The sequence below is a fragment of the Microcaecilia unicolor genome, chromosome 7 (assembly GCF_901765095.1).
Source record: "Microcaecilia unicolor chromosome 7, aMicUni1.1, whole genome shotgun sequence".
Lineage (NCBI taxonomy): Eukaryota > Metazoa > Chordata > Amphibia > Gymnophiona > Siphonopidae > Microcaecilia > Microcaecilia unicolor.
Window position 1 is genome coordinate 225,593,017 of NC_044037.1, and position 26,255 is coordinate 225,619,271.

Sequence of the window (26,255 nt, forward strand, 5' to 3'; positions counted from 1 at the left end):
TGCAAAATTTGTTAATAAATATAAATATATATATATATAGATGTGTAAATGTGCTGGATGCTCAGCACTGCGTGACCAAACCAACTTTAGTTCCGATTGTTACATCTTTCTATGGATCTGATTTAGAGGTGCAATTATTATAATGTGACAACTGGAGCTAAAGCTGGCTTGGTCACGTAGTTCTGAGCACCTAACACAGTTACACATCTATATATATTTATTAACAAATTTTGTATGATTAGAAGTCTTTTAAATTTTAGAAATATCATACTTAGGGCCCTGTTTACTAAGGCGTGCTAGCATTTTTAATGTGCCTACAATTAGCGCGTGCACTAACCATGTAGGTACAAACTTGCGTATATGGTTAACACGCATTACAGACCCTAACGCACCAATAACGCGATTTAGTAAACAGGGCCCTTAGAGACTGTTATTTAATAGTATTCCCATGGTTTTGTGGATTAAAGCAATCTGGAAGCTATGCTCTGCATGCTTTCTCTACTTGGCAAGACCTCATTTTAGACAATATTCTATAGTAAATGAATCATCTGTCTGGGGTAAAGGCCTGAGACAAATCTAGGCAGGACACTATCTGAACAGAAATTGAAAATCAAATTAAATTAGCTTAAACTTTTGTCTTTTCCTTTGGGGATTAGGGTCTAAATAATGTACAAAATTTATCATTTTTTCTCTTGCCAAGTTATTACAAACTATTTAAGATTTTTATTTTCTTGGAGAAATATTATTGGAGTTACACATTCTAGTATGCATGTTTGATGTGTCCAAAATAGAATCTGATAAAATATGGTATAGTAACTAAAACTGTGCAGCAAAAGAAGGAGTAGGAAGATCTGGCCTTTTCAATAACCCAGGGAGACGTAGGAATTGAGGGTTCCTCCACCTCCTGTGATAGTAACTAAAACTGCCAGGATCCAGGCCAGTTGAGGTCACTAATGCCATTCCAATGCTAATCTTCTATTGCTATAAATATTCATGCTCCCATTAGAAAACTATAAAAAGAAAATCTATTCACTTACTTGATTCAACATATCATGTGTATTCCAAAAACATAGGCAAGTTTTATTATACAGCAAAGTTGCTTACTTGCAATAGGGTTTCTCCGTAGACAGCAGGATCATTCAGCCACACAAGTCTTGTGGTGTCATCTGATGGAACACAGAGGGATCTGTTCTCAAGAGGTTCAGAAAAACCTAGAAGGTTTTTTGGTGCACGTATGTGCTGGCAGCTGCCATTTGTATCTCAGTTCATATCAAAGCTGGTATGCATTTCAGCTGATGAGAGGAACGTGAGAGGGATTGTGTGACATCATGATTCTAAAGTCTACAGAGAAACCCCTTTATAGGTAAGCAACTTTGTATCCTGCTTGTCTGTGGAGAAAGCATGCAACCATACAAGTGATGACTCCCAAGCTGAAGACCGCCAGTATTTTATTGTTTGTGGCAAGTTGGGTAGAGTTTGGTTTCTCTGGTGGATGGAATTGAGGCATGTCATGCAGATTTCTTACAACACAGTATTCAAAGATGCTGTATGTTACAGAAAACGGACTGAGACAGTAATGTGTGGTGAAAGTGTACAGTGAAGACCAAATAGTTGCTTTGCATGCTTCAACAATCAAGGTTGACCAAAGGTTAGCAATGGTTCCAACCCTGCTTAAGGAGGTGAAGCCTACTTGCTGGCAGCAGAATGCTATGTAATCCATTATCCCTTTGAAAATTCTTTGCTTGGTGATGTGGCTCCAGGGTTGTTGACATCAAATGAAATGAAGAATTGTAAGCATTGTCTGTGCTCTGAAATTCTATGTAAGTAATAAAATAAGACCTGCTTACAGTCCAGAGCATGGGACACTGCCTTGATGCTGCAAGAGTGTAGTTTGAGGGGGAAAAAACCCCAGGAAGTTGAGATGGAAATCCAAGACTACTTTTGGTAAACACTTTGGATGGGTGCAGAGTACTACATGACTAGGATAAAGATGTATACACAATGACTAATGTAGAGAGCCTGGGTCTCACTGACTCGTCTAGTTGAGGTGATAGTGATGATTTCCAACAGAAAAACCTAAGAAAAGCTTCCTGAAGTTGCTTTAAAAAGTTCTTCTTAAGCTGTGGAAGGACTATGTTAAGGTCCCATGCTGGTGGAAGAAGATGGACTGGAGGAATTGTGTTCAGTAAATCTCTTAAACTTAGCCACTAAGAGGTAAGAGGATATGGATCATCTTTCCACATGTTCATGGTAAGACACCATGGCACTCAGATAAACTCTCACTGAATATGTTTTCAGTTTGTCACTAGAAGAATGAAGGAAGTAAGTCAGTAGTTCAGGGATGGGTCCATGCCATTGTGCCTGCACCAGAGTAAATCATGACCACTTGGAATAATACAATTTCATGGTCATACAGATATGATATGTTTGTTCCACACCTCCTGGGGAACAGAAAGGGAAGACAACAGTTGCTGTGTATTCCAAGTCATGAGTTCTAGGGGCTTTAAGTTGGGATGAAGTAGCCTCATGTCAGAAGATAGGCTTGAGTTCCAAGGTGAACAGGTGGTTCGCTTGCTAATGCAGCAAGCCAAGGGAACCAGAATTAGCATAGCTAGTCAGGGCCTATTAACAGTGTGTGGGGACATTTTGATCTTGTACCCTTGGTTCACAATTCAGAGCACTCATTTGTTAGCAGTGAACATGGCCCAAGTCTCATTAAACAAAGAAATTAACTTGCCTATGGCTAGACTGTCACAAACTGGGCTTATTCTTGGCACTGGAGGGGACAGAGGCTGACTGCTATTTTTCCTAGGCCTTCGGTGCTCAATGTGTTTCTAAAAAGAGTGCTCATCCTGAAGCGCCTTTTATGGAATAGTGTTCAGTGTCAAATTTTTGGTGCCATTTATGGAATCTGGCCCTATATGTCTAGTGGTGCTAAATATACATATTAATTTGAACACCAGCACCAGAATTTAAATTAATACAGTTGCAGCCACCAGGGGAAATTAATGTCACTATACTAGCTCTTGTAAACTTGATAATAACTCATCATTCTAGCTGTTATTAGATAGGTAGTTAAGTAGGTGAAACAGGGATTGATAGAGAATCTGAAGCATAGGCTTCAATTGGACAGCTCTGTGTATATAAATATTGCCATACTGGGACAGACCAAAGGTCCATCAGGCCCAGCATCCTGTTTCCAACAGTGGCCAATCCAGGTCACAAATACCTGGCAAGATCCCAAAAAAGTACAAAACATTTTATATTGCTTATCCCAGAAATAGTGGATTTTCCCAAAGTCCAATTTAATAATGGTCTATGGACTTTTCCTTTAGGAAGCTGTCCAAACCTTTTTTAAACTCTGCTAAGCTAACCGCCTTTACCACATTCTCTGGCAACAAATTCCAGAGTTTAATTACATGTTGAGTGAAGAAAAACTTTTTCCGATTCGTTTTAAATTTACTACTTTGTGGCTTCATTGCATGCTCCCTAGTCCTAGTATTTTTGGAAAGTGTACACAGATGTTTCACGTCTACCTGTTCAACTCCACTCATTATTTTATAGACCTCTATCATATCTCCCCTCAGTCACCTTTTCTCCAAGCTGAAGAGCCCTAGTTGCTTTAGCCTTTCCTCATTGTGCTGTACTGCCTAATGTTGACCACAGTACGTGCTCCTTGGGATTTTGTTCTGTTTAGCTTCCTGTGTCATTTTCAGGGCCTTTATTTTAAATGTTTGTTTCAGGGCCAATGTCATTAATAATGTGCACTCTTCAAAAATAGTGTGCATTGTTAATGACACAGAAAAAATTCAGGTTTTTCTCTGCTGTTTTGGGCTACCAATGACATGAAATAATATTGGAAATTTTATTGGAATTTCCCGTTTTTCAAGTGAATGTACATCCGTAGTGGTCATGCTTTGTTGCAAACATTAAAATCATCCTTGATAAAATTATCTTGTCATTTTTATCTACTGTAGAGAAAATGTACGTGAAACTCTATAATGCTGGCCAATTCTACCTAATGTCAATTTTATTAGGACATCTGTTTAGACAAAAAAAAATATATATATATTTACATACCATTTTTTCAAAGTTTACTAAATTATCAATAAACGTCTTGTTCCCCTCATGAGTAAAAGTCATGTCTGTAAAGAAAAGAGCAGTTATCCGTTTACAATAAATACATGTTATCCAAAAAGAAATTTCCTTGAAGTTTTTATAAAGCTCATATTGCACTCATGACTAATAAAAGCACTAAGGTATAAGACAGTTCACATTTAACAATAATCATTAGGATTAGCACCTCTGAAAACATAAGTTAGCTTACAACAGGACCACCAAGGTTGAGTGGGGGGCGGGGGGGGGGGGGTGGTAAGATTCCTCGGGCCTGGCCTCCCAGAGGGACCCAGCACCGCGGTCTGTCTTTCTCCTGCTTCTCTGAGTCAGGACCCGGTTGATTGTGTTATCACGATAACCCGGATCCCAGCACACAGGAGCAGCGAGAGTGACAGACCTAGGGAGGAGAAGAGAAGACACAGGAAGGTAAGGGGGTGGGGGTGGCATCTGCCCTAGTGGGGGAGGGGGGAGGAGGAGGGGGCAATGGTGACAGTTTTGCCCTAGGCCCGGCTCTGTCTCTCGGCTGCCCTAGCTTACAATGCTTTTTCTTTTGCTTTGTTGACCAAGCAGTGGCGTAGCCAGACCTGACATTTTGGCTGGGCCCAGAGCTAATATGGGTGGGCACTATATATATAGGCTCCTCCCTAGGCAGTGAAACGTCTACCCCCAATCCAGAAGCCCACCACCAGACCAGAGCGATCATTTTGTCATTTTGATTACAAGAGTAATCAAAACCCTGGCTGGTCATGGTGGTGGGCTTCTGGGTGGGGGTGGACTCTTCACTGCAGGGCAAAAAAAGGTATATTTTAATAATTAAATATATACATGTTTTGCCCTAGGCAGTGAAGTGCTTACCCCACCCAGAAATTCCACAATAGTGCCAAGCCAGGCCCCAGCTAGCTTAACTAAAAAAAAAAATTACATCATGATATTAATATTATATGATGTAAAAAAAGCATTTACAAAAATACAATTTTATTACCTGCTGCTGGGCTGGGCTGGCAGCTGCTGCTTGGCAGTAAAGTTACGATCTGGATTAGACTGTCACTGGAATGATATTGATTTATCGAAGAACCTTTCTTTAATAATTCCCACGTTTCTTCAGGGCAAGGCAGGGCCAGGCTGAGGCTCGCAGTTGCACTAATCAATAGTCAATCCCCCCCTGCATGCCGTGCGTGCATGCACGTGCAGCTAGCTATGCCCTCAGATGCCACAAGCAATTGGAGTGAGAACGAGGCTGAGCAGCACGCCCGCAGCTGCGCACAGCCACGTCCGCGTAGGATGGATGGAAAACAACTCGACGCGCCTGGAGAGATCATCATCAGCTGAGCCTGAGCGGGTGCCCGCGACATCCACATTAGGCTGCTCCGCTCCGCAGCTGCAGTCAGTAAGTATATTGTGCATGCGCTTGGGTGGTGCCATGGTCGTGGTGGGCTGGCCTGAGCCGAAATCGGGCTGGAACACGGAAGGAACCTGGTCCTGGAGAGAAATCAGCTGAGCCAGAGCGCGAGCAGGTGCTGCAGTGTGCAAAATTTGCATGCGCTTGGGTGGGCGGGCCTGGGCCGAAATTGGATGGGCCTGGGCCCGTTCAGGCCCGCCCGTAGCTACACCCCTGTGACCAAGGGGCATAGTTATCAATGTGAGCTACCATTAAGATGTGTTATTTTACCACTAGCTCATGCTATTTTAGCACAGCTCTCATTTTATACAATGAGACCAACTGGGGTTACCATGAAAATAAGACATCTTAATGGTAGCCACAATCCTAGCAATGCCTGTACCAATTTAATTTGGTTAACTCACTTCTTTCGCGCACACAACTACGTATTTATTCACCCTAAGAAAACAAACTTCTAGTGCTTATCCAGATCGAAAGCAATGCCCTTCTCTTAGCTCCTCTTAATGACATTTACTGGGATAGATGGCTAATCCTCTACCCTAGAAACACAGTCCACGGTTTGCATAAACTCTTAAGGATTCGCACACCTTAGGAGATATGTCTGGTTAGATCAAAATTTGACTTTTCAGCCCAGCAAACATGAAAATTAAAGAAGCAGTGTGTCAAATTCATTAGCAGACTGGTTTCCTCTCCAGCTACAGTTTTACCTGTATGATTCCTGATGGAAACTAGTTTTTTCTTCAAATCGTCATTCACTAAGTCCCCACAAACTTGAACAAGATGTTTTGTTAATTTTCAAGTTACCTTTTATGAGTAAGGGTGTAAAAGGAACGATAGGCGGGTCCAGTTTGGCTACAGTGAGCCTATATGCTCTATGATTTCTTGATGGATCCTTAAATCAAAAACACAGACACTTGTTAACGTTAAGTAACCAGTAAGTAGGCTTGAATTAGTTGTTTCTAAACTTAAAAACAATCAATACAGAACAAGAAGTACCTCACTCACAAGTTGCAACACTGAAAATTTAGATTAGGAGGAGATAGGGTGGATCATAGCTGGGAACATATAATCAAACATATAAATGGCAAGTGACCGACTCACCTGCAAATGCGCAGTAGAGACTTCCCTCTCTGTCCCGCCCTCGTGTCAAGACATGATGACATCAGAGGGCGGAACAGAGAGGGAAATGGAGTCGGACTGTCGGAAGCTGCCGCTGCCGCATGGAAATGAACATCGCGCGCACCAACCTCCACCCTCCCCCCCCATCCCCGCCGCCCCCCTCCATATCGGGCCCCCTGCACTGACCTGACAGCGCCTCTCACAGAGCGATCTGCTGCTGCCTGCAGCACTTTCACACGGAGGTGAGAGGCGCTGTCAGGTCAGTGCAGGGGGCCCGGCACAGAGGGGGGAGGGAGCGGCGGCGAGGAGGGTAGCTGGAAATCTCACCTGTTTTAACAGGCTTAACGGCTAGTAATATATATAGCAGTGAAATTCAACTTTATAAATTGGCACCTAAAGGTAGGAGCCACTTATAAGTGTCACAGATGCCATTAAATGACAGTTAGACGTCTATGTGCTCTAGGCGCTATTCCATAAGGCAGCTCTTAAGTACCATAGCACCTAACTACAAGAAGGGCGTACAAGTGGATGGAGCATGGGCGGGCCATAGACTTGTTTCCCAGTTGCATGCATAGTTTACAGAATAGTATAAATTATGCATGTCACTTGGGGGTGCAGCCATGGATGGGTAATGGGCGAATCAGGGGTGTTCCTTTCATTTATGCATGTTGTTATATAATAAAGGAGATCTGCGCCTAATTTAGGTGCAGAGATTTACACCAAGGTTTTGTTGGTGCAAATGGTCACACCTAACTTAGGGTATGAGCATTTACACCTACCCAAAGCTGGTGTAAGTGCTCATGCCCAATTGATGGCTGTTAGGTGCATAAATGCAGGTATTTTATAGCATCGCACCTTATTTCTGGGGACGCCCCTGACTCACCCATGCCTCTCCCACAGCCACACCCCCTTTGGAGTTGTGCGCTATGAAATTTAGGTGTGCATGTTATAGAATAGGGCATAGGGCAGTTCTGTGCATAAGTCCCTGCCATTTAAGAGATGTTAGCTCCAATTATTTATTTTATTTGTTACATTTATATCCCACATTTTCCCACCTATTTGTAGGCTCAATGTGGCTTACATAGTGCCAGAGAGCTGTTTGCAGACTCTGGAGTAAACAAATACAAGGTGATGTTGTGGTAGGATAAGGTTCATATGGTAGGACCACATAAAGGAATACAACGGGAGAGTTGTATAATGACTATTACGAACTTTAGTGTTGTTGTGTCGCAGAGATCAGGCATTTATGTTGGGTCGGTAGGATATGCCTTTTTAAACAGGTGGGTCTTAAGTGTTTTTCTGAAGTGTAAGTGGTCACATGTAGTTTTCAAGTCTTTTGGTAGTGCGTTCCACAGTTGTGCGCTGATGTAGGAAAAACTGGATGCGTACGTTGATTTGTATTTGAGTCCTTTGCAGCTTGGGTAGTGCAGATTTAGGTAAGTTCGTATTGATTCAGATGTGTTTCTAGTTGGTAGGTCGATCAAGTCTGTCATGTATCCCGGTGCTTCACCGTAGATAATTTTGTGGACCAGAGTGCAGATTTTGAAAGCAATGCGTTCTTTGATTGGGAGCCAGTGTAGTTTTTGATTGTTAGGGCCTAATTGACTATTAGTTAATGTGTGGCCTATACAGAATCCTGCAGATAGTGCCAAAGTAATTAGAGCGATTATTGCCAGCACTATCTGTACAGTGCTTTTGAAAAGTGGCAGCTTATGGAGCTATAGGTTTACTTGTGACAGGAACATGAATAACTCCTTTGAATATTGGCCTCTTAGCCATCAGTCATAACCAATTTTGTCAGCATCAATCATCATCACAGAATTAATTTATATGCTTCATTTCCTGCAAGTCCAAAGAGCCAAAGTATTACAGATAACAGACCGACAAAAAAGAGTAAAACAAAATACTAGATTATAAAAAAAAAGTAAATAAATGATTAACAGTAGAATAAGAAAATATATTAATAATAACATATGATAAAATACATTAAACAATAAACCTGACCTGGCCATTTTTTGACTGACATCTGCATCAGGAGTAAATAATGCAACATATAAATCTTTGAATGACCTCAACATTTCAGAGGATTTCCGTAACAAATGTATGGTCTTATTAATAATCCACAGATATCATCTTCTTCAAAGATCATGAGCCAACACTAATTAGCACTGTTGTATTCTCCAGACTCGGATCACAACTTGGCATCAAACACCGGTGCAGGATTAATTTACTTGCTGCAGAATGTTTAGAGCTGTCCCAATTTAGTTTCATTGAGGGATATGTTTTAATCTCTTTCCTGTCTGACTGTAATCAGGAGATCTTGTGTTTTTCTACAAAAGCAGCTGATGCACAGAAGAAATTAAACCTAGAAAGGATCCACTGTACCTAAACAATCCTAGATAGATTAGTATCTGATCTGATATAAAAAATTTACAATAACAGAGGCACTCTAGTTAATTTCTTCCTATTCTTCTTAATATCTAACCTATATTCTCTCAGCTGCAATTTTTGTAATTTCCTTTTTCTAATGTATGTCCTCTAAAGCAGGCTAAAGTAAACCGCATAGCTGTACGTATAATGGTTGAATCTTCCACCCTATATATTGTTACAAAGTAGTAACTATATTACATGTATATTCAGTTGGGGTACACAGCTTAAAAGTTTTCATGTGGTGTTGTTTCCCCGTGTCATTTCCTGGAATTTTCATTTTCTTGATTTTTTTTTATTTTGGAAGCAAATTGTAGTCCTCACTTGGAAATAATTGCACTATTCTGAAAAAGCACACACTTTTCAGAAACAGTGCATCTTACTTGCCAAAAGTGTGTACACGTTTGCACCATTGAAGCATGCAAGCACTGTTTGCACATGTGTCAATAGTGCATGCATTTGTGCATTATCAGGAAATAACCTCAACCCAAAAAAGCTTGTGAATTTCACCCCCACACTTACAAGCCAATCTAAAAATGCTAGCGTGCCTTTGTAAAAGACCCCCTTAGCTTTAGGGGAATATTGGGCCCTATGTCAATAGATGGTGGTAAAGTCTAGTACATCAGGAATTTTGATCAGAAGCCAAATTACATCTAAGGAATTGCTATTTACTTCAGAAAATTTTGTATGAGAATTTTAGGATTTCCAGTGAAAGGGATGTACTCCCCCAGCTCCTCTTCCCTGAAAAAGTTAAACATTTTCTGGTCATGGCAAGCATGGAAAAAGCAACAAATTGGAGCAGTAGTTCCACCCCTAATTTTAATGACTGGTTTATCAGGTTGTGAAACATTCTTTCCATGGATAATTACCTTACAAAAGCCCAAACCTCACCACAAATACAGTGAGATCTGAATTCCATTCCTGAATTTCATCGAGGGTGGGGTGAGGTATGCCGGCCAGATTACCCTTGCTAAATATACATTTATTATGCTGCTCAAAGTTTTCTGGTGGGGACGGGTTCCTTCCAATGGGTATTGTGACAAAAAGATACTCAGGGCCTATGTTTGATGGATGCAATGGGTTATATGAGGTAATCAGATTACCTCAGCAGGTCTCTCTAGCTCCTATGGAAAGGTGTTTGCTGTGGTCTTTAATACTTCATAGGATGTTTAATGTTCTAGGTTCAGTTTTCCCTTTCTTGGCTTAACTATTACCCCCACTCCTTGCAAACAGTTTCTTTTCCCTTCCCCTCCCCTGAAACCCTCTTGCTGTACTATCCTAACTCTGTTAGGAAAGTATTCACATTCATTCTATTAAGATATTGTAGTTCTTTTCTTCATTTCTTACTATTGCTTTTATTGAACATGTCCCAGATCTAACCGTTAGTTTAGGGTGGTATATTACGTTTGCCTAAATAAATAATGCTACACTGAAATAGAGAATGACACAGGGACAACGATTGTCCCCGTCCCACAGGCTCTGCCTCCATCCCCATCCCCATCTCTGTCCCTGTTCTGTCCCCGTCCCATCCAAGCGGGCTCTGTCCTCATCGCCAGAAGCCTCAAACACTTATGATTTTATATTTAAATCTTTTTATTAAATTATAAAAAGGAACAATATGCTGTGCAAATGTTTATAAATCACAAATAGAAAACAATAACAACAACGAGCAACTATAATAACCCCCCCCCCCCCACACACAATCCTCCAACCCAATAGCTGACTTCTACTACGCTAAGGAATCCTAATCCACCCTGTTAAAATTTCCAGGGGTACAAAATACAACATGTTCTGTATGCCCTAGCAGGGGAGAAATATGCCCCATAAAGCACTGTTATGATTTTTTAATCTATGGATGAATAAGTCATCAACAATCTCAGGATTCAGTCTAGCTCTCCTGTCTTTCACAGTCCTTCCTGCAATAGAAAATGTCTTCTTAGAAGATGTGCTGGTAGCAGAAATGTATAGGATCCCCCATGAAAATTTTGCTAGTTGTGGCCAGCATGTTTGCTTGTTTTTCCAAAAAATCAAAATATCATCGTCTGCATCACTCAAACAAAAACAGTCCCGTTCATTAAGAGTCTTCAAAGTAGAAAATGACATGGCGACAAAGCTTGCCCCATCCCCACGGGCTCTGTCCCCATCCCCGCCCTTTCCCCATGGGCTCTGTCCCCGCCCCATCCCCGTGGTTACTGTTGGTCCCCGTGTTATTCTCTACACTGAAACTGACGTTGTAATTATTGAAAATTCAATAAATGTTTATTTTAGTAAAAAAAAGGATTTTTAAAATTCAGATAATAAATTTTAATTACTCCTAAAAAATATAAAATAAATGCAGAAGCTGTGATTGTTTACAGAGCGTGATGTATGATATATATGGAGTCACTTACCATTAAACCTTCAAATTCTGCATAGATCTTTTTGAACTTGCTTGGTAGTTTCTGTTATGACACATAAAAGTAAAAAAAATGTGTCATTTTCAGTTTCTGTACAACAATCCATCCATACTTTACTGTAAAAATAAGAGAAGTCTGAAGAAACTATCAGATCAATAATCAACTGGGACCATCAGAGTGGAGGATTAGACTAATGATTAGTGAAGTGGCCTGATAACCAGGTGAACCGGGTTCAATGCCCATTGCAGCTCGTTGTGATTGTGGATAAGCCACTTAACCTCCATTGCCCTAGGTGCATAATATATACCTGATTATAATATGTAAACCACTCTGATCGTAACCACAGAAAGGTGGTATATCAAATCCCATCTCTTTTCCTTTTTTAAATGCCAGCCATCACAGCTGAAATAAACCTAAATATTGAGAGCCGGTATCTGGACAGTGTCTGGCATTAACTATCTGGACAGGAGAGTGAGTGTCAGCACTGTATGGATAGCGGCAATATTCAGACCACTATCTTTTTTTTTTTTTTTTGTTACATTTGTACCCCACGCTTTCCCACTCATGGCAGGCTCAATGCAGCTTACATATTGTATACAGGTACTTATTTGTACCTAGGGCAATGGAGGGTTAAGTGACTTGCCCAGAGTCACAAGGAGCTGCCTGTGCCTGAAGTGGGAATTGAACTCAGTTCCCCAGGACCAAAGTCCACCACCCTAACCACTAGGCCACTCCTCCACTGGATAGCTAACTGGATAAAGTTAGCCTGTTTGTTGTTTTAACTTTAGCCAGATAGTTATGCAGTTAGCAGGCCGAATATCACCGCTAACTGGATTACTCCAGGCATAAGCCACCCTGGTGCTATCCAGATAGCCACTATCCACACTACAACAGAAAAGTGAAGCATGACGCTAAGGGATCCTTTCACTAAAGTGTGGTACATTCTGCACTTACCACACGGTTAACGCTAAAATTACTAAAATTACACTTAGCGCCCAGGGTATTCACTTACCGAATAGGCACTGCATTATGTACAGTGCCTGACAGTATGGGACCACCTGTGCTATCAGGCGTTACATGTAATGTGGTACAGAGCCTCTATAAATAAAGAGATAGAGCTGCTAAAACACCCCCCTCCCCCCCCTCCAACTTACATCTGATCCCTCTTCTTTGAAGCTTCCACCGCCTGGTTAAAGATCTCGACCTTCACCCAAAACCACACCATAGAGCTGGTGTAAGAGTGTGCACCTAAATAAACCTTTTCCCAGGTCCTACCAGTTCAGCATTGGTGGTAGTGATGCTGGGAGGGAGCTCATCTCTGCTCCCGCTTGGGTCTCGATCAGGATCCAAAATGGCTACAATGCCCCATTATGGTAGCTTTGCGGTACTACTGCTAGGGAGTCACCCTTACATGTAGGGATATTTCTACCTTATATGAAAGGATGATGCCTTAGTGGTAGTACCGCAAGACTTCCATAAGGGGGCATGGTGGCCATTTAAATCCCAGCCAAAGCCCCGGCGAGAGCAAAGAGGATGCACTCTCCCCTGGCACCACTAACCACAAAGGCTGAACTGGTAGGACCCAGAAAAGGGAGTGGGAGGAAGGCTCGTTTTTGTGGGTGGCAGATTGTGCCCACAGAGCGTAGTTTTGAGTGATGGCCAGGGTCTTTTACTGGGAGGAGGGGGAGCTTTAACGGGGGTTTTATGGGGAGGGGATTGGATGTACCAGTACTGTTGGGGTGGGGGGGGGGGGTAGGAGGATGAGATCAGATGTACTAGCATGTTGGAAGAGTCAGGGAGAAGGGGTTCAGATGTACTAGTACTGTGGGGTAGTGGGTGGGATCAGGGAGGGAAGGAGTCAGTGAGGAGGACTAGGTTGTAGTCATCAGGATAAACTACTGTACACAAATTTGAGTTGGATAACAAACACCTACCTCCCATGTTAGAGACAGACGGCTCACAGCAACATTGCTTAGACCCATGACAATGGCAAAAAATGAATTCAGATTTTTGTATTCTTTGCAGCTGAAAGAGAACAGTCAATAGGTTTGACTTGTTTGAATCAGTAAGTGTCAACTAATGAAATGAATACTGTTACTTATGTTTAGTTCCTCATAGCACTAAAAATTCAGCCAGCCACTTGTTAATTAGCAGACTCATGAAAGCACAATAAGGTTTCAGCAGAAAGGGTTTCCTAGGTTCAGTATTTTGACTCTAAAGTAACCAGTTTCGCCGGATTCTGTACAGGTCACCCATAGTTGGGTGCGGATCACAGATCTGCACGCAAACTGATCAGCTAATTAGGCATTAACAATCAACAATTGGTGTTAACAGGCACTTAACTGGCAGTAATTAGGAGTTATCCACCGGATTCTACATAGTGCACCTGGAGCTCCATGCCAATTCCATAACAATGCATGTAATTTAAGAAGCTTTAAGAAGCTAATGAGTGTTGATAACAGCATTTAACAAGATATGATGAGCAGTAATTGGCAATGATTAGAATCTAGGTGTACAACTTGCTACGCATATTTTGTAATGATGTGCGCCAAATTTCTAATGCACACAGGCAAAAAGGGGCATGGCTATGGGTGTTTCAAAACTTAGATGCATTGTTATAGAATGTGGCCCAGTGCGCCTAAATCTACGTGTTGAGATTTACACCAGGTTTTGTTGGCGCAAATGGAAGTGCGCTGATATCGCTGCCTAACTTTAGGTGCTGATAATAGAATCTGGGGGTAAGTATATGCTATAATCACCGTCTCACTTTAGTCGCTGATTATAGCATATACTTAGGCGTGAATATGTTCCGTGCAGATATTTTCAGCACCATATATAGAATCTGGCCCTATGTGTGGCTCTGCTGTATAACCTATTCTATAACATACGTGTCTAAATTTCATAGTGTACAATTCCATGGGAGGGGCATGGCAGGTTAGGGGTGTTCACAGAATTTAGGCGCAATGTTACAGAACAATGATATATACTCATCTAACTGCCATTTGTTGAGTGCCAGCATTTACAAGGGTATAAGTGCTTGCATCCAAAGTTAGGCACAAATCGCTCGATATTCTGCACTATTTAATTGGCCAAGAACTAATAATAATAAATAATAGGGTTGATATTCAGCCGGAGGCAATCAGTGTTTTGCTGCCTGCCACCAGTGTTTCCCTGAAATTCAATGCCAGGCCATGTTTGGACTCTAGTATTGAATTTCCGGGTATACAGAGCCAGTGAAAACATAACCAGAAGTGTGATATTCAGGTGAACTGTATACAGATAGGACTGACTTTTATGTGGTCCTATTTTTATAGTTACCATGGCCTGTTAAGTGCTGAATATCGGCACTTAACCAGCCAAGTGCTGACTCAACATCTGGAATACTTCCAAAATAGCTGGTTTCACACTGGGTGCTAACCAGAGGCGTAGCTAGATGGGGCGCCAGGGTAGTGACCTCTCCCCCAAAGAGATTTCGAATGGCCCCAGCACCTATTTTTCAGGCAGTCCATTGCTACTCAGGGCCAGATGCACTAAATTCCATGTAAACAGCCCTTTCCTTACTGATCCCTTAGTGAATCGGTAAGGAAAGGGCATGCATGAAGGAAATCGCATGCAAATGAGCTGCTCGCTGTTAGCTCATTTGCATGCGATTTCCTTCCTAAGGAAGGGAAGTCAGTTGGGCAGCTGAGCATGTGCAGAGCAGCCAATCGTTATGCTGGCTGCTCTGTGCATGCCAAAGATGTCCTTCAACAAAAAAAAAGGATGTCCCTGACGAGCACCTGGACGTTTTCTTTCAGCTTTTGTGATGGGTCCATCATAAAAGCTGAAGGAAAACGTCCAGGTGCTCGTCAGGGACATCCTTTTTTTTTTTGAGTGAAGGACAGCCAGGTGTTACTCGAAAAAAAAAAAAAAGGACGTCCCTGATGAGCTTGGATGTTTTTTCTTCAGATTTTGTGATGGGCGTCCTCCTCTGCATAGTCCCACTCAGCAGCCCCAACGAGAGGTGCAGACCTCCCGTTAGGTTTTCCACAGTGCATGGAGTCGGAAAACGGCTGTGCATCTGTTAATTAGCTCATTATAATAACCTGTAGATCATTTGCATTCCGTTTTCGTTAGCTGCTACCGTGACAGGACAATGGCTCGGGGAACCCGTTTGTGCTTGTCCCGGTTTACTACTTGCGCACTAAACTGGCTAGAACCAGTTTAAAAACCACGTTGCTGGCTCGTTAAGTGCATCTGGATCTCAGTGCACGTGTGTGCCTCTCCGCTCCCCCTGGCGTCACAACCTGGCTACGTTTCTGGTGCTAACCAGACATTTTCAGCTGCACTATCCAGTTAAGTGACACTGACTATGCCCAGTTAGCTCCAGACAGGAGATTTAAACGACCAGGAGTCATTCCTGGCCAGTCAAATCATTTTGAATGTCAACCCCAATGTAAGCAATAAAATACACTGAAGTAAAATAAGTCTGAGGAGTTCAATGAAGAGAAAATGCTTCAGAATCAAGAACTGGATCTGCTGATGCGTTGCTTAGCGAAAAACCTGCCGTCTCTTGACAATAAGTCTTTGAGTTCTGCACTTGTTTCGATAGATTTGTTCCTCGGAAGTCACTGCAGGATCCTCAGCACCAAAACACACATTCAACGATGTAGTTATAGCTTTCTAGAATCACTCAATAAACAAGGGTTGTTCAAGTCGATATTAGTGTCACTGGCAGAGTATTCCCTTCACATGGACACATCTAACTAGCCCCTGGCTGCAGGTAAGTTCCCTGCACTGGCTGCATCATGGTTTAATGGGTACATTATAGACCCTACAGTTGTTTTGTAATGTTAATAGAAGTAGGATCAATTAAAATAATAAAACGCAATTATGTATTCATATGCTTCCTGCTGTTAATGTGAGCGAGGTTATAAAGCTTTAGTTTGGCAGGGTGAAAAGGGGGCTTGTTTCTGTCTTTGTTCGGTTGCTTTAAAACTACAAGCAGTAATGAAAAAAAAAACACCTTTAGCATTTCTAAATGGCTGCTGGGAAGATGGAAATATTTCCAGGCAGAAAAACAAAATTTCAATCAGCAGGCTTCAATGGAAAAGCCACAGCAGTCCAGCTGCAGTTCCAGGTTCAGGTTGTTCTCCCATAGGGAGCTTGCCATGGCCAGAGATTGGGTCTAAGCAGGGAAGACGCATTATTGTGTTAAAAAAAAATCAATTGCTTTCATGTACATTGCACTACTAAAAGATGCCATACATGTGTAATTACTAAGGGCTGAATAGGCTAAGGGGGACTTTTATTAAAGCATGTTAAAGTTATGCACTTAGCCCCTCATTCTATAAAATTGTGCCTAAATTTGAACAACAGCAGAGGGTGACAGACTTGACTCCAAGCCTGGGAGATGATATGCAAAAATCCTTTATTCAGTAGCACCAGATGAATGACCCAACATGGGTCTGTGCTTTAGCGGATGCAACTGCCTGCTTCAGAGGACAACAGAGTCATTTAGCTGGTGCTACTGAATAAAGGATTTTTGCACATCACCTCCGGGCTTGGAGTCAGTCTGTCACCCTCTGCTCTCCTGTTGATTCCTTTGACTTTCCGTGGGGGAGTTCACCTGTTTTCTGCCATTTGGTGCTTAAGTGTAAACACCATTTGCATGATAAAGTGACAGAATACTAGCATTTACATGGGTAAGTGTACACCCGACACATTTACACCTGCTATTGTAAGGGTGTAAGTGGACATGCCTAACTGTAGATGTGTAGATGACAACTTAAGCTAGTATTCTATAATGGAATCTTCAGATGTCATTATAGAATTCACCAGTGGTATAACCATGGGGGGCCTTAGCGGCCTGGGCTCCCTCCCTCCCACCCCAGTTTGGGCACTGGCCTCCTCCACAACCTAAAGTACCTGTTGAATGGCTGGTGGACAGTGGAAACCCTACCAATAGGTCAAACTGAGGCGGGGGCCTCAAGTAGCATAATCCATGGAGCGGCACTCACCCCTTGTCTCCTCAATCCTCTTCTCCATGTTTATCTTATCTTTTTCTTTTCCAAAAGGCAGCAGTGGCAGCGTTAGTGGCAGCAATTCCCATAGGCTGCCCTGCCGCCAGCACCGGCCTCTTCTCCCTACTGCGGTCCACCTCTTGATGTACCTTCCTGTTTCCTTAGAAGCAGGATGCAGAAGAGCAAAGAGGCCGGTGCTGGCGGCACCGCAGCAGGGCAGCTTATGGGAATCACTGCTGCTGCCAACGTTTGAAAAAGAAAAAAATAAGATAAATGCAAGGAAGAGGGTTGAGGAAGGAAGGGGAGAGATGTCAGATCGGGCGGGAGCAGCATATCATCCCTGCCTTGGGTGGCAGATTGCGTTGGGCCACCCCTGCTGGTGGGGGTGCCCAATGCCCACCAGCCGATGAGATCCACTGCCCGGAACTGCCCCAGCGACGATGATGATGGATATTTGTAGCCCGTCCAATCCCTAAAATTAGGTTCAGAGCGGGTTAACAAAAAGAAAAGATACATTAAATCAAAAGTAGAATAACGTTAATTCCGTCCATCAATGAGATTAACTATAATATCACAGTAAGAATTTTGAAAGAAAATATGTTTTTAACTGCTGCCTCAGCAGCGAAGAAGTTGGCAGCCTCTTTTCCAGCTGCCAATACTGGTACTCTTTGCACATGCTCAGTTCGCACAGTTTGCTTAGGTGGACTTTTGGCATTTATGTGCCTATGTACACACATATACATGATATTATTCCAATGAAATTTGCATGTAATTGGTATCAATTCCAATGCCCTAACTTTGGGTGCCAGACTGAAGTCAGTTATAAATGCTGGTGCCCAAGTTGGGTGCAGTGAGCTAGTATTCTGTAATAACATGCACAATTTTTCAGAATGCCCTGACATGCCCATGCCCCTCCCATGGCCACATCCCCTTTTGGGTTACCTACTATTTTTGGGTTACCTACTATGGGATGTGGACAGAATAATGCACAGCTGATGCACAGACAAAACCTAATTGTTGCCAATAAAGGTCAATAATTATTTGTTAGCACCCAATTATTGATAGTTGATGGCTCGTTAAGTAATTGTGTGCCCGAATTTGGGCATCATATATAGAATCCGGGGGATAATCCAGAAGAAACTGCCTAGCATTTGCTCTTATGTTAGTACATTTGTATAGGATTATTAAATTGGTTCTCAAGAACAGCGAAGCAGTATTTGAGTTTATAGAACTTCCTTCCTTGGGGCCAGTTTTAAAACCGAATGCACACATAACTTTTTTTTTCCAAAACAAAAGGATATATTTTGAAAATTATCTGAGAATGTATGCGTGCATACTTGTACCAGGGGAGTAGCCAGACCTCAAGGCGGGAGGGGGCCAGAGCCCAAGGTGAGGGGGCATATTTTGGTCTGCCGCCTCACCGAACCCCATCCTTGCCACCTCACTGCCACAGTTTAATACCTTGGTTGGCGGGGACCCCCAACCCCCACCAGCTGAAGCCTTCATTCAGTGCCAGTCTCGGTGCTGCCGTGTTGCCTGCCCTGCTTGCTCTTCCCCTCACGTCCTGCACACTTCTTTTAGTGAAATTGAGCATGCTCAGTTTCACTAAAAGAAGCGTGCCGGACGAGAGGGGAAGAGCGAGCAGGGCAGGCAACACAGCGGCGCCGAGACCGGCACTGGGTGAAGACTTCAGCTGGTGGGGGTTGGGAACCCCCGCCAGCAAACCCAGGGGCCCAGAAGAAATTTGGTGGGGGGGCCCAGGCCCCCGTGGTCTCACATATCTATGCCACTGACTTGTACACCTGCTCATTACCTCGCACTATTCATATATTATTATTATTACATTTGTACCCTGCGCTTTCCCACTCAAAGCAGGTTCAATGCGGCTTACATAGTAATAGGGATTACAGGATATTGATGAGAAAATAAAAGTTAAATATAACAGAATAACAAAAGTGATATTGCACCACTGGGCACTTACTGGGCTGCTATCTTAATAAATTTCTTCAGGAGCTGGACACGTTTGCTCAGTTGGGAGCAGAGGCAAATCTCTGTTACCACCCAGAACTGAACTTCATTAAATCTTCTCAAAAACAGATCTAAGTTTGCTGTGGTCTTTTTAAAATTGTGCCGTCCAAATGTATGATATATGAGCTCCAACTAGAAAGGAATAAAGAAGAGGTTTGTTATAAATATATTTTAAAATTCCATAACAAGCCAAACCTAAAGCATCAGGGAGAATAATGCAGATGGTGATAATTCTGCTAACTAAGATGTACCAATATAGTTCAAACTCTACTATGAGAAGTAGCTTTAAAAAAAAAAAAAAGACCTCTATTTACTATGGGTCTCTAGTGGGTTAGAGGTGGCACCAGAAAAATACATACAGATTTCTATTCTGTGAAATGTACAGATTTGGATTGAATTAAGCACAGGATATAAATATCCAAAGGACAGAACAAATATCCCTCCCTGAGGCAGCCGACGTATCTTTTTTTGCAGCCAGAGAAACTTTAACTCAGCTTGGAAATTTTTCAATACTGAAGGCACTGTGAGCCTAACCAACTCAAGGCAACAGTCATACTATTTAGAAAAATAAATAATAAAAAACCAACTAAACTGCCCAACACTTTCTAAAGTCAGTCAAATAAGGGGGTCCTTTACTAAGAGGCAGTAAGCCCAATGCGGGCTTACTGCTCGCTAAATTGGAAGTACCACTGGACTATCGCAGCAGCCTGGCGGTTCCTACCCCCAGTGCACGTCATTTCCAGTTACCACCGGGTTAGCACGGGAGCCCTTACCGCCACCTCAGTGGGTGGCAGTAAGTGCTCCTCCCAAATGGTTGCACGGCAAGTGCTTCTCTACCTCATAGCCATTTCTTTTTTTTTTTTTAAAACAGCCTTTTACCCACTGCTGTAAAAGGGGGTCTCAGTGCACAACAACATGCAGCTCAGGCCCCCTTTTGCCGCACTTAGTAAAAGGACCTCTAAGTAACTGACATTTTGAAAATTCAACCTTTGGACTTGAAATCGGATTTTAGTTTTGCTTATTCACTTTTCTGGTTGTCCTAATATTATGAAGCTAAATAATGGACATAGACCCTTATTTTTGAAGCTCTCTTCATATTTTAGACATCTGAAAACTGGCATTAGACATCCATATTGCATGCATGTGGAAATCTTGACTTCGTAAAGCTGGGATATGGACATTTAAAACTGCTGTACGTTCGTATGGCAAGGGAGCTTGGTCTGTGCTTGTTTTGGGTGGGACTAGGGTGGGGCCCAAATATGGACATCCAACTCTGATATCAGAAGTGGAAGGGATGTCTATGTCCAAATAGATGGACGCTGGTATTTAGACCGGCACATCCAGGTTACATAAAAGTGCTCCAACTGAGCAGCTGTCCATTGGTGGGAGTAAGGAAAGCCACAGTAGGTATTTTTCTGTTCCTGGAGGGCTTACAATAAAATCACAAAGAGCTGTAGTGGGATTTGATCCAGGGTTGTCTGGTTTTTAGATTACTGCTCTAACCATGAGGCTACTTCTCCATAAAGACTGCTAGGTGGCCATTTTATAATAAGGCCGTTCCTATGTTGTCACAATGACGTTCATGTCCTTTGTTTTGTCCTGTTCAAAATTTGGGCAGTTCAGTTAGTAAAATGGATATTCATGTTGGATGTCACCAGTACACGGACATCCATTTCTCAGGTTCCCCTGTTCTGAAACACATGAAAAATAGACTAAGTTGGACATTCTTTCTAAAATGTCACTCCACATGATTTGCTGAAAGGAACGTATGAGAGTATTTTTACCTCTATACTGTAAAATCCCACAATATTAGATAGCCACAACTACAGCAGGTCATACCTCATGCACACAGCTGAAGAGGTCCCAATCGTGAATAGTCATTTGGTAGGCTAAATCCTTAGAACTCATCAGTTCAAATGTTCCTATAGTTCCAGCAGAAGGACCTTCTTGTTCTGCAAGAGGTGTCTAAGAATATTTCAAAAATATCAATCAGATCATTTCCAGTACACTGTGGGGCTCATTTTCAAAAGAGAAAAACATCCAAAAAGTGTCATAAAGCAGCATTTAGACTAATTTCTTCTCAAAATGCCCAAATTGGTATTTTTGAAACCTATGTTGCAGATGTTTATCTATGCAATTAATCTGCAGTGCAGCCACATCACAAGGGGCATGGTGGGGGTGTATCGGGGGGGGGGGGGGGTGGGATAAGGGCGGACATTTTACAGCCATAATGGAGGAAAAGAAAAACATCTAGGGCTACAATTTCAATGTTTTGGGCTAGACCGCTTTTTAGAATGAATAAGGCACAAAAAGGTGCCCTAAATAACCAGATGACCACTGAAGGGAATCAGGGATGACCCCCCCTTACTCCCTCAGTGGTCACTGACCCCCTCCCACCCCCCAAACATGTGAATAAAAACAGTACATACTAACCTCTATCACTGCTTCAGATGTTATAGCCAGTTCTATTAGAGCAGCAAGCAGGTCCCTGCATTAGCCTAGTGGTCAATGCAGTGCACTAGGACCCAGGCCCATACCTCCTCCTACCTGTTACACTTGTGGTGGGCAGTGAGAGACCTCCTACACTCACCAAAAACCAATTGTACCCACAAATAGGTGACACCTGCAGCAATAAGGGCTACTGTAATGGTGTACAGTTGGGTATAGTAGGTTTTTGGTGGGTTTTGGAGGGTTCCCCATACAATATAAGGGAGCAACGGTGAGGTGTGTACCTGGGAGCTTTTATATGAAGTCCATAGAGGTGCCCCCTAGGGTGCTCCACTGCTCTTCTGGGATGTCTGAGTGGCCACTGTGCTAAGAATGTTGGCTCCTCCTACATCCAAATGACTTGATTTTGTTTGTTTTTCACTTACACATTTTTTTGAAAATGGACCAAAAAGATAAACGCACAGACAACAAAAACATCTTGCATTTGGCCATTTTCAAACAAAAAAAAGATAAGAGGTTTTGCTGTTTTGAAGATGGCTATATTTCCTATTTGGATTTGGGATGTTCAGCGCAAAACGTCCAAAGTCCGATTTAGATGACATTTTGAAAATGCCCCTCTATGTAATGCTCAGCTAACAAGAGAATTACTGGGTTTTTTTTGTATTAAACACTGCATACACACATAGGGGCTTGATATACCACCTTTCTGAGGTTTTTGCAAGTACATTCAAAGCGGTTTACATATTTTCAGATACTTATTTTGTACCAGGGGCAATGGAGGGATAAGTGACTTGTCCAGAGTCACAAGGAGCTGCAGTGGGAATTGAACTCAGTTCCCCAGGATCAAAGTCCACTGCACTAACCACTAGGCTACTCCTCCACTAAAAAATGGGCACTAGAAAAGATCAGCACTAAGCAAAATTTTATAAAAGGGACGTGCCCTTTATTTAATCACACTTTGTGCCAATTCCCGTGCCCTTACTTTGAGCACCAGACTTGCGTTTACCGAAACCAGGCATAAATGTTGGCACCCAAGTTCAGCACAGTGAGCTAGTATTCTATAACCTTTGCAATTTTTCAGAATGCCCCTGACACGCCCATGCCCCTCCAGTGGCCACACCCCTTTTGGGTAAATCACTATGGGATATGAATGCCCAGTGTTACAGAATAGCATGTAGCCAGATGTGCATGTAAAATCGAACTGTTGCCAATAAAAGTCAATAATTGGTTGTTAGCACCTAATTATTGATACTTGATGGTTCGTTAAGTAAATAAATTGCACACACATCTCGACAGCGTGCCCAAACTTAGGCACCCAAACTTGGGGATAATCCAGAAGTAACTACCTAGTATTTGCTTTTATCTTAGTACACTTGAATAGGACTGATAAATTGTTTCTCAAGAAGAGCAAAGCAGTTTTTGAGTTTTAATTAGCTTTTTCCTTTTTACATAGAGAATTTTGGCAGTTCATATTGTTCTTACTATCCTTGAAATGTAGTGTAATATCAGGATAAACATCTCTAATACCAGGAGTAAGATCTGAATTAAATTATAGTGGAAGTCTAATATTGTGTGATCTACAATTTCTGCAAAAGGAAGGACTTCGTAACTGTCCTGGTGACATCACAAGAAACTCTCAATCAATATGCATGAGATGAATTTGGATATAATGGGTATCTAATATATGCAAATTTCTCTTATGCATATTCACTGTAATCCAATTAACTGTGAGGCCTTGAAGTAGGGCCTTACTGATCAGGGGATAGGATTTGACATATTGCCTTTCTGAGCTTACTATCAAATTAGTTTGCATATTATGTACAGGTACTTATTTTGTACCTGGGGCAATGGAGGGTTAAGTGATTTGCCCAGAGTTACAAGGAGCTGTAGTGGGATTGAATCCTGTTAATCGTGTTCTCAGACCACTGCACTAACCATTAGGCTACTCCTCATTCACCTCCTCCAGCTGTTTCCCACAATATTGCCTGTCTTATCCAATAGTCATTTGCCACTACTTGACATACATCCCATAGTTTAAGAAGGGCCTTGATCAAGAGGTCTTTAATACCAATAGGGAAGACTGAGTCATAGTGCAACACCTCATCTGAAGGATGGGACCCCAAGCAACATAACGCCCCTTAAACACCATCCTGAGGCATTGATTCTGTGTTGACTCAAAGATTTAACGGGGCTCTTTGCTGAATGTTCAGTGCCTTTATTCAGTGGCGTACCAAGGGGGGGGGCGGTGGGGGCGGTCCGCCCCGGGTGCACGCCGCTGGGGGGGTGCCGTGCGCCTGTCTGCTCCACTCGTTCCGTGCTCCTTCTGCCCCGGAACAGGTTACTTCCTGTTCTGGGGCAGAGGGAGCATGGAACGAGCGAAGCCGACAGGCGCGCGGCACCCCCCAGCAGGTAAAAATGCACCCGGGGGGGGGGTGTCCTTTCGCCGGGGGGAGGTGTGTCCTTTCGCCGGGGGTGGGGGGTCGCGCTGCACCCGGGGGGGGCGCATCGGTGATCCGCCCTGGGTGTCAGCCACCCTAGGAACGCCACTGCCTTTATTTGCTACAAAATTAAGCTACTTTTCAATATTTTCCAGATCAGCTTTTCTAAATAGAAGTGCCACCCAGATATACATTGATATGTTAGTGTCATTGTCGTAGAACACTGTTTTAGACAGAAAACATTTGATTAATGTTCTCACTATGATTTCAGAGCTAATGGAAGGGAAAATGGAGGTGTTTTAAGAATTCTGAGAACCATAAGCTCAATATTTCAATTATTGTTTGTGCTAAAGTACATCTTGGACTGATTTCAACTCATGTTGTATATTCCTCGATGAAAGGGTCACTTTGCTATAACAAGTGAAAAGAGTATTAGCATATTTTTAAATATAAAAATAATCCAACTGAAAATGTATGGTAGTTTTTCAGCATGTGTATTTAGTATATGTCACCTATGTAACCAGTTTTACAGATTGTTGTTATACACTGAAAAGGCAAGAAAGCAAGATCAGTAAGCAAACTTTAAGGATTCATTTTTAGTGGAAAAGCCCAATACATTTTCCAAGCTTGCTTAGTAGTCCACTAGTGAAAGCTTTTACTATATTATGGTGCTCATTTTCAACCTATGTAACTTTGTAAGTCTATGGGGCCCTTTTACTAAGGCGCGTAGGCACCTACGCATGTCTAATGCATGTCAATTGGAACTACCGCTTGGCTACCACGAGCCCCAGGCGGTAATTTCATTTTTTATACGTGTCCGATAAGCGCGTCTGAAAATATTTTTTAATTTTTTACTGCGTTGGGCTAACCGGGTGGTAATTGGCAGTTTACGCCCACTGACGGTTACCGCTTGGTTAATGCGTGAGACCTTACCGCTAAGTCAATGGGTGACGGTAAGGTCTCAGGCCCATAATGGATGCACACCAATTTTTATTTCGCCACACGTCCATTTTCGGCCCCCAAAAAGGCCTTTTTTGCAGGCGTACTGAAAAATGGACCTCCAATACACACGCCTACAAAAGCGCAGGCCATTTTTCAGCGCACCTTAGTAAAAGGACCCCTATGTACTTTGAAAATGAGCCTCCGTGTGTGTATGTGTTGTGCGTAAACTGCCAATTACTGCCCAGTTAGCACCAAGCAGTAGAAAATTAAAAAATATTTTCAGACGCGCTTATCGGACACTTATAAAAAATGAAATTACCGCCTGGGGCTCGTGGTAGCCAAGCGGTTGAGATTAACAACATGATAGTGAATATAACACATTTCCTTCAAGGGCTGCATTGTAAGAAAATTAGTCTACATACCAGTGAATCAAACTGGTCACGTGGACAAGCAAAGAGGCGCCCGTTAACACTCAGTGTAGTGAACACTGAAACATCATTAGGCTTGAGGACCACTTTTTCTGTAAATAAATAATCATATGATTTCTTGTTAATTGCAGAAGAGATTTTAGGCAATCTTTGATAAGACGGGCAACATCAAATTGCTAAAAACAAGTATTGTTATTATAGCATGGAAATGCATTAAGGGGGAAAGTGATCAATGTGGACAGCTATTAAGGTGGGTTATTTTACTGTTAATCTGGGTTATTAGTAACTATATCTCACTGCATAAAATGGGACCTGTTCTAAAATAGCATGAATTAGTGGTAAAATAACCTGCCTAAATAACAGTAGTACACGTTGATAACTTAATATTTATCTTATCAAATTATTAAATAGGAGACCACATTAAATACAGCAGGCACCAGTGTATATGCAATATAAACATGCAGAATGATCTGCAGGCTACTGCAATAGCATACTTTCAAACAAACAGAATA

At 42.3% G+C, this 26,255-nt stretch overlaps 1 protein-coding gene across 1 annotated transcript in view; it reads right to left on the reverse strand.

Annotated features, from left to right (window-relative positions):
• The window catches only part of RAPGEF4 (Rap guanine nucleotide exchange factor 4), a 298,747-nt gene that overhangs the window by 16,861 nt on the left and 255,631 nt on the right, over window positions 1–26,255 (reverse strand). The window contains exons 22-28 of the mRNA XM_030210347.1: window positions 25,738–25,835; window positions 21,327–21,452; window positions 19,441–19,619; window positions 13,392–13,482; window positions 11,452–11,502; window positions 6,320–6,407; window positions 4,081–4,145 (exon numbers count right to left, since the gene is read on the reverse strand). Coding sequence (XP_030066207.1) covers window positions 4,081–4,145; window positions 6,320–6,407; window positions 11,452–11,502; window positions 13,392–13,482; window positions 19,441–19,619; window positions 21,327–21,452; window positions 25,738–25,835 — 698 coding nt within the window. The remainder of the gene's footprint in view (window positions 1–4,080; window positions 4,146–6,319; window positions 6,408–11,451; window positions 11,503–13,391; window positions 13,483–19,440; window positions 19,620–21,326; window positions 21,453–25,737; window positions 25,836–26,255) is intronic.